Source organism: Haplochromis burtoni, unplaced genomic scaffold, assembly GCF_018398535.1.
Source record: "Haplochromis burtoni strain Fernald_Lab_line unplaced genomic scaffold, NCSU_Asbu1 Contig_64, whole genome shotgun sequence".
NCBI lineage: Eukaryota > Metazoa > Chordata > Actinopteri > Cichliformes > Cichlidae > Haplochromis > Haplochromis burtoni.
The window spans coordinates 340,344-358,058 of record NW_024582425.1 but is presented as its reverse complement, the minus strand read 5'-3'; the positions used below and the strand labels follow the sequence as shown (position 1 = coordinate 358,058).

General features: G+C 41.0%; 1 protein-coding gene across 2 annotated transcripts; it reads right to left on the bottom strand.

The window, feature by feature from the left end:
• Window positions 1–390: 390 nt before the first annotated feature.
• bag6 (BCL2 associated athanogene 6) lies at window positions 391–17,671 on the bottom strand. Of its 2 annotated transcripts, none has more exons than XM_005923633.3 (25): window positions 17,539–17,671; window positions 14,542–14,629; window positions 14,331–14,448; window positions 13,163–13,377; window positions 12,833–12,904; window positions 11,599–11,721; window positions 11,305–11,510; window positions 11,050–11,182; window positions 9,853–10,053; window positions 9,548–9,770; window positions 9,244–9,294; window positions 8,215–8,546; window positions 8,067–8,139; window positions 7,106–7,452; window positions 6,418–6,685; window positions 6,137–6,306; window positions 5,888–5,941; window positions 4,969–5,077; window positions 4,693–4,817; window positions 3,980–4,114; window positions 2,914–2,970; window positions 2,589–2,813; window positions 2,244–2,351; window positions 2,005–2,151; window positions 391–922 (listed from the first exon to the last, which is right to left on the bottom strand). In XM_005923633.3, exons 2-25 carry the CDS (start codon window positions 14,620–14,622, stop codon window positions 827–829), a joined length of 3,669 nt encoding a protein of 1,222 aa, XP_005923695.1. In that variant the 5' UTR covers window positions 14,623–14,629; window positions 17,539–17,671; the 3' UTR covers window positions 391–826. The 2 variants fall into 2 exon arrangements, with proteins under 2 accessions (XP_005923695.1, XP_042077223.1); XM_042221289.1 differs by having other exon boundaries at window positions 9,680–9,770.
• Between the last annotated feature and the right edge of the window lie 44 nt (window positions 17,672–17,715).

Genomic DNA, 17,715 nt, shown 5'->3' with positions numbered 1-17,715 from the left:
ACACAACTCACCTTTTAACCTTGGATTTTAGAGTTCAGTCCTATCAGATTTTCTAAGTTGTGTCTTTCTTTTAGGGTCTGCTTTTAGTCACAATACATTTATTTTATTGATCTGTGGTTTTCTCTTATTTACTAACTTGGTAAATGTTGTTCCTTTTAAAATGAGCATTTCATGAATATTACAATTGTTGCATTCTGCAAAATGTAGTTAAGTGCTCAACTTTATGGCTATCATTAACACAACTTAATAATGTACTGGTACACTTAAACTCATACTCAAGTGTACTTAAACCTTTTTAAAACAGGATTTTTCTTTAGTATTTTCGTAGTGTAGAATTAATACTTTAGGAACTTCTTTCCTTAAAAAATATGAACGAAAAGAGTACTGTACTGTAATTATCAAGATTTTTATTAAGCATACTGTACATTCATGTACCAAACAGCATCACATGAAAGTCTTCTCCTGTGCTCAAGAGTACTGACAGGAAGGCCAGAGTCCGCTAAATAATCAGGATTCAGGCTCCGCATGAACAAAGCGACACGAGGGGGAAAAAGAAAGCAAACAAGACTAGAGTGACTAGATTTAGTCTAACTTAAATCTGGTGAAACACCTTTTTCAGTGAAGAACATTCTGTCAGCAAAGGTTGGACTAAAACAGAGCAATAAATAGGCACTAGGGAAGTAGCCACATCAGCGCTAGGCCATTAGTCAGAGAGCTGTTGAAAAAGTGGACAGGCTGTTCGGGGAGTGAAGCTGTGCTGACTAGTAGTCAAATCAAAGTCCCAAAGGAAAGCAGGTGGAGGAGGAATCGGCTTCAGTGTTTGTGATTATGAGTCTGGTGAGAAAGCTCTGTGTGCGTTGGGGAACTGCTGAGAGCTGAAATCCGGGTCTTCCCTCACTCGTTTCTTGATGTCTGTTTTAACCTGAAAAACAATTGACTTCCATCATCAGTCAAGAAGGTGAACGGGCAGTCATGTGACTGTGAGCAGCTTCCCTAAAGGCTACAGTCATAGTGGAGTTTAAGGTGTTGTTTTGTCACTCATCCAAGTGACTTCTTCAGCCACAGTCTGACTTGGATGAGTGATGAAAGGTAAGACTTTTACTTTGAATGCAAACTGTCTCTGTTTACAGTTCGTGTCACAGTGTCACTCCTATTTAACTAGCAGTTACTGAGTGTTTGGAGATGAATTGGCATCTTTCAAGCAAACTACAGGTGACCGCAGACTGTATACCTCTTTGCAACCAGTTTCATCTAATGAGTGCCAGCAACCATTCACCAACTAATTGAAGAATACACATCTTTCCCTAGTGCCGTGCGGTTCCCAGCAGATCTCTAGGCCTGTCTGGCAGTAGCGGCTTTAACCACTCTAGTAGTTTTCTACTAAAGGAAGCAGCTCTCCAATTTACTGGTGTGTGCTAACTGCAGGAACTGACCCTGCAGGACAATTGTCTTTATTGCCGGTTACCAGGAAAGGAAAAAAAGCAGCTACTCTGGTGCCGGGAGGTCTGAAAAATATTTTCAGGGGTCTGATTGCTAAAAGTGGCATGCACAATTTTCCTCTTCACCAGAAGGCCTGTGATCAGTTACGTTTTTAAATTGCATAACAGCAACATAGAGGGTGCTCTTTGAGACAGTGTTTTGTGAGCTTGTAAAACGTTAGAAAGCCAGTTAACTGGGTCACAACATGACATTGTAACTGTGTGATCAGATGCAGCCACTGTGTCAAACAAATTCAAGTCATCACTGCTGCATTTTTCCATTGAGATGGACATTTTGAATCTTAGTGTCATTATGTTACAGGATTATTTAAACTGTGAGTTTCCTTTGTATCATCCTGGTGTGCTTTCACTCATCCTTCCTGTCCTTGCTCTTAAAAGCCCTCCTCATGATTTCCCAGCAGTTTTCCAGTTTGCCAGATCTATGAAAGCTGCGCTAAGTATGAACATGAACAATGTTCGATGTGCCTCTGCTTGATTTTTGCCAGTTTATGTAAGATGTGGTTACCTGTTCTGAATAAGCTTCCTTCACCTCCTGGGTCTCCAGGTCTTCCTGCAGCCGTTCAGCAGAGGTGATGGGCTTCACTCCGGCCGTCCTGGCTGCTTGACTCACTGCATCAGAGAGGGAGAGGAGGGCCGCACTGCCCTGTCCTGTCTGAAATCACACACACAAACATGCAGCATAAAGAAAAGGGAGAGAGGCCAAATTCTTACGTGATGACAAAAAGTTGCACCTGATTTTATTACCTTTCTGCGTTTTGCTGGCATGCCATGCAAATATGCATCAGACAATGGAGGCTGAGCCTTCATCTTCCTCTGAGTCATTATATCACACCTGATGATGGGAACCCATTCCTAAAACAAAGACAACGGAGAATATAAGGATTAAGCAGAAGTAGCTGAAAGGACAGAGTCATAGTTTAGGTCAGCTGTGTTACTGTGTTGCACTACAGCTAAGCAAAAAACTAGTGCCAGTACAGCAACAGCACACGGTAAATGTAAAGCAGGCACACAAAGAATTAAACACTTTTTCCAAATGGAGGAAAAAGACGACAGTTAAAGCAGTAAAAAGCGGTGGGAGGGAGCTCTTACAGGAGGAACAGCAGCAGCCCAGCCATCCGACTCTCCAGCAGACTCCTCCCTCCCTCCCTCCGCTCCCGCCGCTGCCATGTCGCCACCTAATGGCACGGCTCCTCCTGAGGCTCCCAGGTCCCCAGGCAACACCCTCGTGTCCCGTGATGACACCCTCGTCTCCTGCGACACCGACATGGCCTCCTCTGCTGTGGTGGCTGCAGCTGGTGACAGGTTGTCCCCGATCTTTGGAGGTGGAGAACAAAACCATGAGGAAACTAAAAGGAAAACACAGGACCAGAACTGGCAAACTAAGGTCCTCTGAACTCTCGCACACCATTCTTACCGTTGCACTTTGTGCCTGTTCAGGCTCTTGGCCACCAGCTGCAGAAGACTGATCTCTCTGTGAAAGAATATCATTAATATTTATTAGCCATTTCAGACGTGCAGTTCAGAGAAATGTGATATGGAGCAGCCATCAGATAAGAGGGACTGCTCTCTCTGCATGTTGCACATGTGCTCTGCACTGCAGGAAACACACAAGGACAGTAAAACCAGATTCTGAGTCTTATTGCAGATGAATTATTGGCAAAGGCTTGAAAAGAGTTTTTGACTGACCTGCTTTGTCAGTATCTGCTTCATGTCACTTGGAAAGATTTTATTAATATCAGAAGAGTTTCTTAAAAATATTTTAAGTTATTTTAGCTATTTAGCTGCACAGTTGTTTCATGTTGTACTTAGATGGTTATGTTTTTGATGTTTAAGGCCATTAATTATCTTAGTAAGCCTGCACCGTTTCTTGTGGCCAGCAGGGGGCGAGCTTCCAGTGAAGTCTATGACCTCTGATGACTTCATGGTTCTATTCTCAATTTTTACTGAATACAACATGATGATCGCTTTGTCCAAAGTCCAAATTAAAGTTAAAGACGAGGATAAAGCTGCTGTATTCCAGGATTGGGTGATGAGCTGCTACTGTGCAGGTGTGTGGTTTATGTATCAGATACACTCCTCGCTTGTCACACACACAGCAGCAAATGCTCTGCTTGAGGCTTCTACACAATGACTTCACAATGACCACAGTGTCTGTGTCCATCTTTCATATCGTGTTTGGTAATAGCTCAGTCAGGCTGTCTTCTTACATGAAATTTGTACTGATCTGCACACATATGTCGCAACGTGCAAAGATTTATCTGTAACTGCAGGATTTTGTTTGCTGTGAGTCACAAAAAATGATTTACAGTTACACAACTCTAAACAGACACTACAAAAACAGCCTGATGCTTGAGCGGCTGCATCATGCAGGTGAGGCATGGGGATTTGCTTTCCTTGAATTTCCATCACGTCCAATTTTATTCTGAGAATTAGAAATTTAGCATGCATGCATGTGTGTGTGTTTGTGTCTGCTGCGTTACCTGTGTGTGAACTATGTAGCTCTGGATCTGCTCCTGTGTGATAGGGATGTGCTCCAGAATCACCTGCAGTCTCATCGTCATCATGCTGGTCATCCAGTTAACCAGACTGGGGCTGATGTCACTTGACATCCTCCGCTGGAACAAAACAAAGTTTTTTATCTCACAGACACATTTTCTCCTGTATTTTGTGACTTTTTAGGTTACATCCTCTCTTTAAATTGTTAAAGTACACCACTTTTCTTAGTTTATATCTCTGACTATTTCTATTAACATCAAATGACAGAGCAGCTGAATTCTTCATTCTTTACTTCCAAGTTTATAACAGTGCACATGACACTTTCTCTGCATAAATCACTTTAAATAAACAAATTTGAGTAAATAAGTGCAGTACGGTACTTCTGAAGTGTTAAACATATTAAACTTGAGCTGTTTCAAATAATGTGTCAACTGTATGTTTTACCTGTAATAGCTCAGAATTTACACTAGTTGATGCTAATTGATGATGCAGTGATAGAAAAAATATAGATAAAAGTACAATGGAACTGTCTCCTGTCAGAAGCACTCAGTAGCGCCTCTGTGTGACTTCTCCTGTAAATGTGTGTAAATAAAATTGAATTTGTACAAAACACCAAATTTGACCTTCTTTGACCAAAATGTACTACTTTCATTTGTGATAAGTATTTTTTCTTGCTGAGTGGAAATTGTGTACATACAATTCGGTGGTTGATAACAGCAGTTAGAGCCCTCTGGTCTCCTCTCAGGCAGTGAAGGTTGAGAGCAAGACACTCAAACAACGCCTGGTTACACATCTGTAACAGCTGGGGCCCAAATGTTTCATCTGGAAAACACAATTTAAATTGAATAATAAAAAAAAAAGTGAATGTATTGCAGTTACAAGTATAACATTTCCCACAAATATTCCACAGATAAACTCTTTAAGCTGCTGTTCGACACAAAATGAGGAAACAATGAGCTAAAGTTGAGTTTACCATTGCAGCGCAGAATGTGTGTGGCGATGCGAGTCAGCTGCTGTCTGAAGAAAGTCATGTTGGTCTGGGTGATATCAACGCCCTCCAACACGCTGACTGAAGACTCTCTCTGTTGGGTTTCAAAGGAGAAGATCTCTTCAGAAGTATTTCAATCAAAAGCAGATGGTACTTTAACATAACTGGCTATTACTCTAATGCTGTGCAACGGACTCAAGGTCTGCTGCTGCTTACCCTGTTTGCAAGCAGCTAACGTTTTACCTACAGTGTTATCACGTCCCATCTTCCTGTCATTGAGTGTGGCAAAATTCATTTGAACACTCCAGACTACATGCCATGCCAGCCATGACTGACTAGACAGAACATAAACATGCAAATGGTATAAATCGTAATCTTTATCCGCGATAGCAGCTAAGCTAGCTATGATAGCAAGTTGTTTCATCTAGGTGCTTCAGTACTGATGAGTCTGAATACCAGTTCAATACTTGTTGCTACTATCAGCAATTCCAAACACTGTCTACCTTCATCTACTGCAAATTAAAGCAGTTTTATATACTTCACATCTGCTTTGCCTATCAGACAAAATAGCCCATTAATATTAGTCAAAGTCGAGCACAGCCTGAGCTCTGATGGATGTTACGCATGCGATGTTTTCCCTCGACAGTTTAAAAAATAAATAAATTAAACAGGTGAAATGATTTTGGTGTCCGGTTCCAAATTTGTGTAAGGTCAAATTCATATTCTTATCGTTTTTTAAGGATTTCAAACTGACAGCATACATGACAATTTTTAAAACTTTTCTTTAATACAAATATCTGCAGGCTGCATGAGATGCAGATATGTGCAAAGTCAATCTATGGAATTAAATTATGTGCTTGATCAAATCCTGCTGTCATGAGAAGAGAGTAAGTGCAGGACTTACAAAGCTTTCAGTGATATATTCCTCCAGTTCATTGACAAGACTGTCAGCAGCAGCCTGTGAAAGAAAAAGAAGACAACACGCAGAAGGAAAGAAAACATCAATTATTGATCACGTTCACAAAAACATAAAACAACCAACAAAAATGAGGGATATGTTATGAAGTAAAATAGCTGCGTCTACTTGTGAAGTACCTCTAAAATTGCCAACAACATTCTAAGAATAATACAGATTGTGGTGAGTGGTACTGACAGCAATGTTCTGATCGGTGGGCTCTCTGCCGTTGAGGTAGTTCTGGTTGAAGAACTGGGCCAGTTGTGGCTGGATGCGGCTGAGAGGCTGGTGCTGACCATGAAGCAACATCACCAGGTCGGACATGGTGAAAGTCTGACACACCAACATCAGCAGCTCCCCAAAGAACCCTGGACCCACGATACAAAAAAAAAAAAATGTACACAATCAAGAGGGAGACAACATACATATAAATGAGACTGTATCTGATATTATAAGTAATTACTTAGGTTATTACTTACCCGTTGGTTCCTCGGGACTGATGAAAATGTTGGTTGACTGCGACAGCCTCTGCATGAACTGGGCGATGCTCTCCGTGTCGTTCTGACCTTGGCCCAGAGAACCCATCATGGTACTGAGGACACCGCGAACGATGCCCGTGAACAGCTCCGGGTCGAGGGCTTCAGCTGCTGCTGCTGCGCCAGGATTAGGTGTTGGGTTGGGCCTTGCCCCGGGTGCTGGAGTGGTACCAGGGGGAGGAGGGGGTGGTGAAAAGATGGGCTGGGAGGCCTAAAAATAAAGTGGAAACAATATGTTGGGGTTTAGTGACAGTTTAAATGCAGCTGATTCTTGTGAAAATGGAAAGAACTGCACATGACTCACTTGCTACCAGCCCTTCCCTTGGAAGATATTGTGATGAATAAGAACTCCTTTAAAATTATGTGTGTTCCCCAAAACCTTTTTCCTCCTTATGTTTGACGGGAATCTCTTGACAGCCAATAGAGATCGAGGTGATAGAGTTGTGCTCTCTGAGTGCTCTTTAGCTTGAATATATTCAGTTTCCAATAATCTAAATTTGGACATATTTCAACAAGGCAATCCCTCCATCTTTGTATTCATTTCTTGCACAACAGAGTGCAGATCAAATCCAAAGGTAATTTGCATGTGGAGTGCATTGTGTGCACACTTGTCAAAGACAGGAACACTTACCTGCTGCATGAATTCAGCCATTCCCTGGATGAAGGCTGGGACTCCAGACGTGGTGACAGTTATCGAAGGGTTCCCGCCCGCACCGCTTCCAGTGCCGCCAGCTACCCCCAGGAGAGAACCTAGAAGCTGGCCAAGGTCTGAAGGCATCTGCTGAGGTTGGGGCTCACTGTTGTTGGTCTCGTTTTGGTTCGGGGTGGCAGCAGTAGTGTTTGTAGCAGGAGGTGGTGTTGGACCCGAGGTGGAGAAGGAAAAGGAGGAGGAAGATGAAGAGGTGTGAGAAGAGGAGGAAAAGGAAGAAGAGGTGGGTGTGGATGTAGAGGAAGAAGAGGATGTGACCGTTTGACCAGCTGCAAAAAACAAACAAACAAAAAAAATCAAAACAAACAACTAAAATACTGTTGAAGAATATGTTAACAGAAACATATGCCTGCATATTTTTACTAATGAACTTTACTAAAGTAGCTTTGCATGATTTACGGTTCAAAATAATGCTTATTTATCTTATCTAAGAGAAAGAACCCTTCAATCCAAAAGCTGTTTTAACTCCTCCCCTTGAATGTCATCTTCTCTTTAAGCCAACTTTGGCTTGATTGGCTGCCCCTCATAAAAAGAAGATTTAAATAAAGGTCATTTTAGTTAATTATTTTTTCCAAACAGTTTAAAAAAATATCTGAAGTAATATTGTGCACTTTTAACAGTAAAACAATAGAGAATCTGTCTTTAATTGTAGTCTGCCAATTTCAACAATGCAGTAATGATGTTGTCTGTTTATTAAGAACATAGCATCTACATGACTGAGACTCTGAAGCCTTTTAAAAGTGTTGCATGCACTGAAATATCTGCTCAAAATGTCTTTATTCCTGACCCTGACAAAAACACCCCAGATAGCATCATACAGATCCAGGAGTACAAAGGAAAAGAAACGTTTAATATGTCTCCTTTACTGAGTAGATCATCTCACCCATTTGTCCAGGGAGCAACAGCTGTCCAACCAGTCCACTAATCATCTGGTTGAGAGCAGCGGGGTTGAAAGCCTGTGAGGAACATATTATTATTCATTGATAATGCTTAAATATCTCATGGAAATCATCACACTGCATTATCCCCACCTGTCCCGGCTGCTGGCCTGGCATGGCAGTCCTCACATTTATGGTGGTTCCCCGGGTACCAAAGGCAGGAGGGGGCATGTTGGGTGCAAACGGGGGTCGGGTGAAGACAACCCGTGCCTGGGGTTGGGGGCCAGTACTGGGTGGTGGCGGGGGAGCGGTAGGAGTGGTGCTGGGTGTATTAGGGCATGTGGTCGTGGCAGAGGAGCTGGCTGTGGAGCTGGGAGGGGTAGGCTGGCCGGTGGCAGCTGCGGTGGCAGCGCTGGTTGCTACGGCAGCAGCATATTGGCTGATTTGTTGCATGAGATTCCTCATAAAATCAGGAGGGAGGGCACCTAAGGGTGAAACAAACACCAGGGAATTAGCATCACATGATTTAATTTAGTGGGTTTAGAGGATTTTCAGCAGTTAGCAAACGAAGGCTTTCGTTCTCAAAAGAATATTCAGTATCCCACTTGAACTGCGGCATGACGGAAAAAAATTAAGCGGACAGAAAGCTTTTCTACATCATGTGGGCAACCCCAGCTCTTGGTACTTTTTCACTTTAGGTTTTAAAAGTACTCTGGCCCAAACAGCTCTGTAGCGAACATAAACCTAAACAGTTTGAAGTCTCTGCTGTCTCAGCCAGCTAGTTAACTTAACACTCAAGGTAGGAGACCAGCGAGTCTATATCTTTCCAGCGCCAGTTTTCTGGCACAAAAATTTACGGATTAATTTCATGATCACAGATTTTGTTTATTTTCCTAAACCAATGAGAAGTGATGTTCAGCCATGTAAAAAACTAAAACACGGGGCACATAAGATTTAAATACATCCAACAAAATTCATGAGCTATGACTTTGCTTTTAGAGCAGGATAAGTTTAGTTAGATGAAATATAATAACATTTTATTAACACTAATAAGTGTTTTTTGTGGAATGGTTGAAGAATTTACATGAATGAAACATGCCAGTAAACTATATATGTTTGACACCTCTGTTTTACATGAAGACACTGGAATGCCGTACGCAGTATTTTTTAAACATGCTATACCTGGCTGTCCAGTCATTTGCTGTCCAGCTGTTGCCGTGTTTGCACCTGGGCCTGCACACAAACAAGAACACTCTCAGTTAAAGCTGGTCAGACTCTTCATGAATGTAACATTTGCATTATCAGAGCCATTGTGTAACAGACACTGGAAAGACCATCTTGCTTGTAAATCCCGAGTTAAAAGTCCCATTCTGCAGGTCTCTGCTTGAGCCAGCAGTGCAGATGTGGAACTTTAACTCCAGTGCAGTGACAGACACACACAGCTTGAATGGAGCATTCAATCAGTGGCGGGTAGGGGACAACACACCGTCCGTGTTCATCTGCATCATGACCACCGGGACTGCCTGGTGGCTGATCCTGATGACCCGGTGGCCAGCCTGTCCCTGTCCAGCCTGCTGATTGGACGGGGAAGTCTGTGTGGGGGAGGTCTGTCCCTGACCTGCCTGTTCCGCCTGGCTGGTCGGCTGAGTGGGCGTGGCTTGTCCCTCAGTGCTGTTAGCCGCAACAGTCACTGTGGCACCCAGGTTCATCTGTTGGTGAAGACGTAAGCAGTCAGTCTGGTTTCCTAAGAGATTTTCACTTTAGTGACTAAAGCTGCTTCCATTCACTTACTTGCACTGGGATGTGGTGGTGCATAGCTCCAGGAAGGGAGACCGGGTTGGTGTAATGAGAAAATGGCCGGACTACATGCAGGTGACGGGGGACGGGACTCATTAGGTTCAATCGCAGGTCGCTGAGAGCCACTAGTGTGTTACCAAGGAGACGCAGACACTCCCACGTCAGGGCGAGTGTTCGCTGGTCCTCCTCTCTCTCCTGTAGCAGGAAAGAAACCAATCTTGTTGAAATCTTACCTCATCTCAAATATAAGGACACTGTATAGAGATCACATTTACTTTATTTTTAATTACCTGCTTCTACTTATTTTATTGTTTGGGTTTTGAAATCTTTACATTCTACCTACCAGAGCATTACTTTACTAACCAATTAGAGCTTATTGAATACTTTACATGTTATTCTGTCGTGTCTCATCTTCTTAGTGTACTTTATCCAACATTTCTTTATTAATTTTATTTTAGTCTTATTCGTATTATTTCTATGATGATGTGTCAATATAATTATTTTATTTTCTCCAGAGTTTCTAATTGTTTTCTTTTTTTAATTTGTTGTTTGTCTAATTGCAATTTATTAGCATAACGCTGACGCACTTGTCAGAGGAAGAGAGGGACGATTTTGGAGCTTTAAAGGACACCACATTTGAGTATGAAGTCAGCAGAGTGAGTTATGGGTTTTTGACTGTTTAAAGTAACTTGCAGGTTTCACTTACTTTAGTCAATGTTACTACTAATCATCTATCATATATATGAAGTCTTAGTATCAGCAGTGTTTCCCATACATACACTGTACTTAAATGGGATACCCGGATATATTGACAAACACCCAAAAACATTTTACAATTTACAATTTTCATCATAGGGATGCACTGATTTGATATTTGGATCAGCTATCAGTCTGATCCTGACTCAAAAAGCTAGATCAAATATTGGTGATGCAGTATTTTCAATTCTGTTTTCACTTTGTTGTTTTTGTTACAGTTTTTCATTTAATTGTAAACCGGTTAACATCACTGATAGCTGCAATGATCCATTCCCCCAGTGTCTAACATTAAGGACACCCGCTTGGTCAACCAATGCATCCCTGGTTATTCGTCTAAAAAAGGATTTATAAGTATCAAAGCATCTGTTATACAAAGCACTGATTAACAATGTATAGTAAAGATTTCCAGTAAATTGTTTTTTGTTTGAATCCTACTGTATTGTTGTTATATTCTGCCGTGGTGGCTGTCTCGAGGATGGTGTGAGCTCTCTGGATGAATGGTTGCAGTCTCTCCTCAACCCTCCGCAGCTCAGACAGCATCTCTGCCAGTTCAGCCGGGCTGGGATGACTGAAAGAGGAAAGAAAGGCAGACTAATTAGAATTACACATCATGACAGAGACATACAGAGAAATAAATGCACAGTTTGACCTTTGTAGAAATCTGAGTTAGCAAGCTAGATTTTGTCTCACTTGGGTCCAGGTTGCGGTGTTGGTCCCTCAGATTGAGCTGAAGAGGAGGGTGGAGGTGGGGGAGTTGTTGGAGGTGGGGAGGTGTCCATGGGCTGAGCAGAGGGAGAAGGAGTAGAGGTGGTGGAGGAAGATGATGGAGGAGGGGGAGCGGCGGCAGCAGCAGCATCGGTTGTCTCTGTTTGAGAGGACGAGTCAGTTGGTCGACCCTGAAAACCGACACAAGAAAGCAACAGAACTGTTACTGAGAAAGGCAGAGTTTCTCTACTGAGGTATTTGGGGGGGATAAGTGCTCACCTCCATTCGTTGGATGACATCATTGATGTCCCTCAGCAGGTTCTCAGCTAAGACCAGCCTCAGCCTTGGCTCACTCTGCACTGGCTGGTCCATATCAATGTGCACATTCACAGACCCATTGCTCTGTAACAAAGAAGGAAAGGTGACAATAAACAAAACAATTCAGTGTCGTGTGTAGCTGTGTACTATTATGGCATCATTAGGATGAATTTAAAACAATGTTACAGTTACAATGCTTTAGACTAACAGCCTTATTTAACCATACGTGGTTTTACTTTATACGCTTTAAGCACTACATCTACAAACCCAATTCCAGCAAGTTGAGACACTGTGTGAAATGTAAACAAAAACAGAATGCAATACATTTCTTAAGCCCATACTTTATCCATAACAGAACATAGAAAACACATCAAATATTCAAACTGAGACACAATTTCATGGAAAATATTCACTAATTTATCAGCAGCAATGTGTTGTTAAAATAATGAAAAAAAAAGTTGAGTGGGGACAAAAAAGGCTGGAAAAATAAATGGTACTAAAAAGAGACAGCTGGAGGAACATTTTGCAACCAATTAGTTTAACTGATTAGAGAACAGCATCACAGGGCTGCATCAGTGCCTGTGGCATCATGATGCTGAAAAGTATATACAGGTGTTAGAGACATTTGCCTCCAGCCAGATGACATTTTGTTCAGGGAAAGCCTGTTTCAGCAAGATGATTCTAAACTGCATGCTGCATGTATTACAACAACAAGGTTTAATAGCAGGAAGTTCCAGGTGCTGAACTGGTCTGTCTGCAGTTCAGGCCTTTCAGCAAATAAAACCATTAGAAAACCATTAAAAAAATCTGACATGAGCCAGCATGGTTGCAGCAGCTAGTCTCCTCATTCCCAGATGTTTATGGACTCTTGTTAAAAGAAGAGGGAATCCTCCACAGCAGTAACATAGTCCTAGATTTCAAGGCCATGTTTTCTAAGCTTTCTCTGAGACATGTTGTTGCTAAATTTAAAACGAGTAAACATTTTCTCAGTTTAACATTCTGATATGTAATGAAACTGCAAATTATTTAATTCTGCTTTTATTTACATTTTTACATAGTTACCAAAAGTTTTTGGATTAGGACTGTACTTTTATATTTCTGACTAATTGTCAATCAACTATTAATTGAACATCCATGTTTTGGGGGTGCAGGAGGAAGGCGGTGTACCACACAGGGAGAACATGCAAACTCTCACCCCAGTGCTGGTTGTGACTCTGGCATTCCTGGCATTCTCTCCCATGCTGGACACCATTTGCTGGACTGACATCTATATGAAGAGATTCAGGGATAGAATGACCAAAATGAAAACATTATTAAGAGAAACCAACAGAGGGAATATTGCATATAGACGTTAAATTCAAAGCAGAGGATCTCTCTGCTACATGTCATAATAATCAGTAGTAATCAGTAATGGAATAATAACATCAGTTCTCTGAGTTGCTTTTCATCACCCTTTGGTTATATCTGAACCTTTGCATGTGACGTTGGACCATAAGTATAACTTGAGAAGATAAAGCAGACCAACCTGTATTTGCTGGGGATCCATGATGTTGACAGGGAGGTTGAATGTGCCAAGCATTACGTAGCTGTTAGCGTTGCGATCGTGTGGAGGCACTTGCGATGTTCCCTGGGAGGAAGAAGATGGCCCACTCTCAGCTGAGGAGCCTCCTGACCCTGAGCCGGGCTGTGAGGGTGGAGGGGGCGCTCGCTCCACCAGGTGGATCACTTTTCCACCCACATCTGGTAGAGACAGTCATATACAGTTACACATCTCCAATCATACTTCAAGAAAAAAAAAAAAAAATCGCATTTCTAACACGGAGACTCTACTTGAATGCACTACCCAGGTATTCTGCTAGCCGCTCGACTGTCTACTAGATAGATATGATGCTTGTCTGAGTCGGGGGGTAGCAGTCTAACCAGGAGCCCAGTCCTCTCCCTCTCCATGTCTTCTGGGGGGGGAACATGTGGCATCAGGGCATTTTCAAGCCAAAAAAAAAGAAAATCTCTCCAGTGCATTCTGGGTTTGTTTTGGAAGCCTCTTCCTGCTATGACAGGCCAAAAACATTTGACCTAAGAGGCGCTCAGGACGCAGCCTGGTCAGATGCCTGAACTGGCTCCTTTCAATGCAGAGGGGTAGCAGTGCTACTCTGATCCCCTCCTGAGTGATGAAGCTCTTCAACACATTTCTAAGAAATCCTTTAGAGCAAGCCCATTTCAGCCATTTGTTTCAGTTACTACTCACAGCTTGTGGCCATAAGTGGGGATAGGACTGTAGCTTAACAGCTAAACTGACAGCTTCACTTTGAGCTCTCTTCAGCATAAAAGACCAGTACTGACCAACATATAATTTATCATATACGACTGGATTCTGTGGAGAACATTGTAACTGATTATCAAAATGACACTCATTTTCTGCCAAATACATCTTGCAGTTAATTACACATAGCTGTTACATTCTTTCTCAGCAATGGCCCACATCATCAACACAAATCTTTTTAAAAAGCAGCAGCAACTCTTAAAACACCATAGTAAATTCCAATTTATCTGTAACCAAGTGTAACCAAAATGTTAAGAATTCATTCTCTGTGTAATACCAAATACCCAAAAAACAAATTTCCTACTTTCCAGGAGGAAGTACAAAGACCAACAAGTGACAATCTAGTTCTGCATTTCATTCTTTATTTGCTTACTGTAGTCTGTCAGAGTCCTTTCGTCCTGCAGCACTCTGCCCTGGTAGATCAGCCTCTGTTTATCCACTGGTATACCCACTGATGGGGCAATGTGCTCCTTGAACTCTTTCACCGTCAGCTACAACAAAGATTGAACAGACATGAGTAACGCCACAGGAAAGATGAACTAAGACTGAGAATTTCCTCCTGAGTTTGCAATGCGTGTACTTACCTGAGCGCCAACAGTGTAGGTTCTGCTCTGGGAGTCTAATGTTTTCACCGTCACCTCTATGTCAGCAGTTTGTTCTTCCATTGTGTTCCTGTAACAGAAAGATGTATTTTCCAGTGTTTATAGCTCAGCTGAAACTGGATTCTTAAGGTAAATATGATGACTGTTATGTGAGAGTTTAAACACTTTGATGATTTGAAATCCTCTCATATTTCTTTCTTAACATAAACATCTACTTTTAAACATCTCTGTGAGATGTCAAATGGAACATTTGGGACTAATTAGGACAATTTACAGTATAAAACAAAGACTCTCACTTAAATTATCACAAACATATCTTTTGTCATTTGATTCTTGCTGACTCAAAGGGTCTGTAAAAACCTGATGTGCCAGCCAGTAATTACCAACTGGTACTGCTCCTACAGCTATGGCCAATTATAATGTTTATTCTCAATTAATGTGTTAATGTTTACTCACAGGGTCTATAAAATGTAAAAAGAATATATCAAAATAGCTACAAAATATTGTGGTTGTTGTAACTCATAGGTAAAAAAATATATATATTCAGAAATGTAGAACATATAAGGAAGCAAAACACTGTATCGACCTATAGCAAAACTAAAAAAAAAACAAAACCACCATAAAATGTTAACTACAATACTTTTCTTTTCAAAAAATATGTGCATCCTCTTGTAATAATAATAAACAATATTTAACTATTTTATTTATTTACAGCAATTTTTCCTCTACTAATGTTTTCTCAGTTATTTTCCTCTTTATTGGTGGACCACTCATGATGTTGTGGCTCTAATGTGGCAAAATATCGTTTCCTCACTTATCATTTTAAATGTTAAAGTTCATGATAGTAAATTTATTAAAAGACTGAACAAGCTGACAAAAATGGCCATAGCCATCTCTCTCTAACACAATTAGATTTGCAAACTTGCATCTGAACAAACTACAAGAACAGTGTCCTTTGGACAGACAAGACAATTGTGGAGATACTTGGCCATAATACACATGGCAGTGGATTAAACCAAACACAGCATATCAGCACAAACGTCTTATACCAACTGTCAAGCATGTGGTGGAGGGGTGATGTTTTGGGCTTGTTTTGCAGTCTAGGATGTGGGCACCTGCAGTCAGTGAGTGGATCATAAATTTCTCTGTATGTCAAAGTATTCTAGAGACAAATACGAGGGCATCTTTTCAATAACTAACTCTTGTCTACAACAGAACAGCTGAAAAAGAAAAGAATCAAGGTGTTTTAATGAACAAACCAAAACAAAATCTAAAGTTCACACTGCAATCTGATGTAATTGACAGGAGAGCTTTGTATAAATGAATGCCCGCCTATCTCAATGAACTGAAGCACAAACCATATGTAAAGAAGAGTGAGACTGATAATATCATACAGATAAAGATTACTTCAAGCTGATGCTGGTAAAGGTGTTTCAATAAGCTACTGAATCATGTGTGTACTTAGTTTTTCAAAGTAGGGCAGTGCGATATGACCAAAATCTGATATCCCGATATAAGAATTATATCGTTGATAACGATATAAATCACAAAAATGTAACATTTTCTGTAAATTCTGTGAATCTCAGAAAGACTAACGTTTGAGTCTAAGGTTTTTTTTGTTTTTTTTTAGCTTTTTTACTTCTCATTCATAAATAATCTGCTCTTTCACGTGATTCGGTTTATTGTGAAAAGTCTCAACAGGATCTTGAGCTTTATTGTGAAAGGTTTATGTGGAACATAAACAAGCGGACACGCATAAAAACAGGCGCTTGTCCGTCTATAGTGTGGTTATATTAAATATAAGAGAAAGAGAGAATTGTAAGAAATTAATATAGCCATACAGTGACCATCAAAACGATGAAAAAATATTGCCGTAAACAGTTTATTTTGCGACACCACGAAACAAACGTTAGTGTAAAATGACACGATAGACGTTTTTATATCGTCATCCGATATATATCGTTATATCAAACAGCCCTATTTCAAAGGACACATTTACACATAACACACATGCTTTGTGATCAAGGTCATGGTAACAGTAGACAATGTAACACGTAGGAGAAGATATGTGAGAAACTGATAATGTCTTACAGAAAACCATTACTTCAATGTAATGATGCTAAGGGTGATTTTACAGGCTACTGGATTATTGGGACTCCATAGTTTTTCAGACACTACTTCTGCATTTTGAGTTAATTGTTGTTAAACTTTAACACAGTGTCATATGTCATGTAAGTATGTTATAATTTTCATGCGTATTAACAAACTAGTTATTATCACCGGATTTGCAAAGCCTTGAAAATAAGCAGAAGATGCGTTATGCTTATACCATGGTTGTAAGGATAAGGTGTGTCTTGTTTTCCCCTCTCATTTCGTTTGAAATGTTTACCTAAAGAATATTTTTTCGCCACCATCTTACTTGTCTTGACAACTACACAGAATATGGATTTATAAAGAAAGTAGTGCCACCCGCAGGTGCAGAAAACTTCAGTTGCATGTTCCTTAAAACCAACAACAAAAACATGCAACGATTTTTTGTACAAACCACCGATGTAAAACCGAAGGAAACAGCTGAGTCCGATCAGCTGAACACTTGCTCCTGTTGTTTTGGACTTTGCGTGCTCGGTAACATCGTAATGTTGAGTAGTTAGCCGAGGAACCGAGGCTGCTTCATGCTGGGCCAGACACCGACCTGCATTGTCTTTATTTAAGCCTTTTATTAATTTAACTGTTAGAACTGTGGTATTTGACTCTACTTCTATTTAACAGAAATTACATGTAACAGTAGCTTACTTAGCCGCCAAAGGTTTGCTAGCATGAATTAGCTTTGCTTAACTTGGAAACCTGGCAGACGTCACGAACGAAGCTAACTTTGAGCTAACTAGCTAACGCTACTAAAACGGAACGTTAAAATTAGCATAGCAATCCGAGACAGTGTGAAATTTAGTTTTAATTAAGTCCGTGTCGTTAAACAGTTACCTTAAAAGTTACTATCTTCTCGACGTATCCAGTGTATGCAGCTGTTTTCTTATCATCAGCTAGCATGCAAACGACTTCCCTGTAGCTTCTCTGGTACTTGCCAGAAACTGCCAGGCTACGCGGATATGACGTCTAGGCGGCACCGGAACCACTGCGCGTGCAGAGGGTGAAAGGAAA

Coding starts and splice junctions, on each gene's coding strand:
- bag6 (XM_005923633.3), bottom strand. CDS start 14,622: ATGGAAGAACAAACTGCTGACATAGAGGTGACGGTGAAAACATTAGAC. Junction 8,140..8,214: donor CAGGCCAGCAGCCGGGACAG/GTGGGGATAATG, acceptor TGTTCCTCACAG/GCTTTCAACCCCGCTGCTCT. Junction 6,307..6,417: donor CAGTCCCGAGGAACCAACGG/GTAAGTAATAAC, acceptor TCGTGGGTCCAG/GGTTCTTTGGGGAGCTGCTG.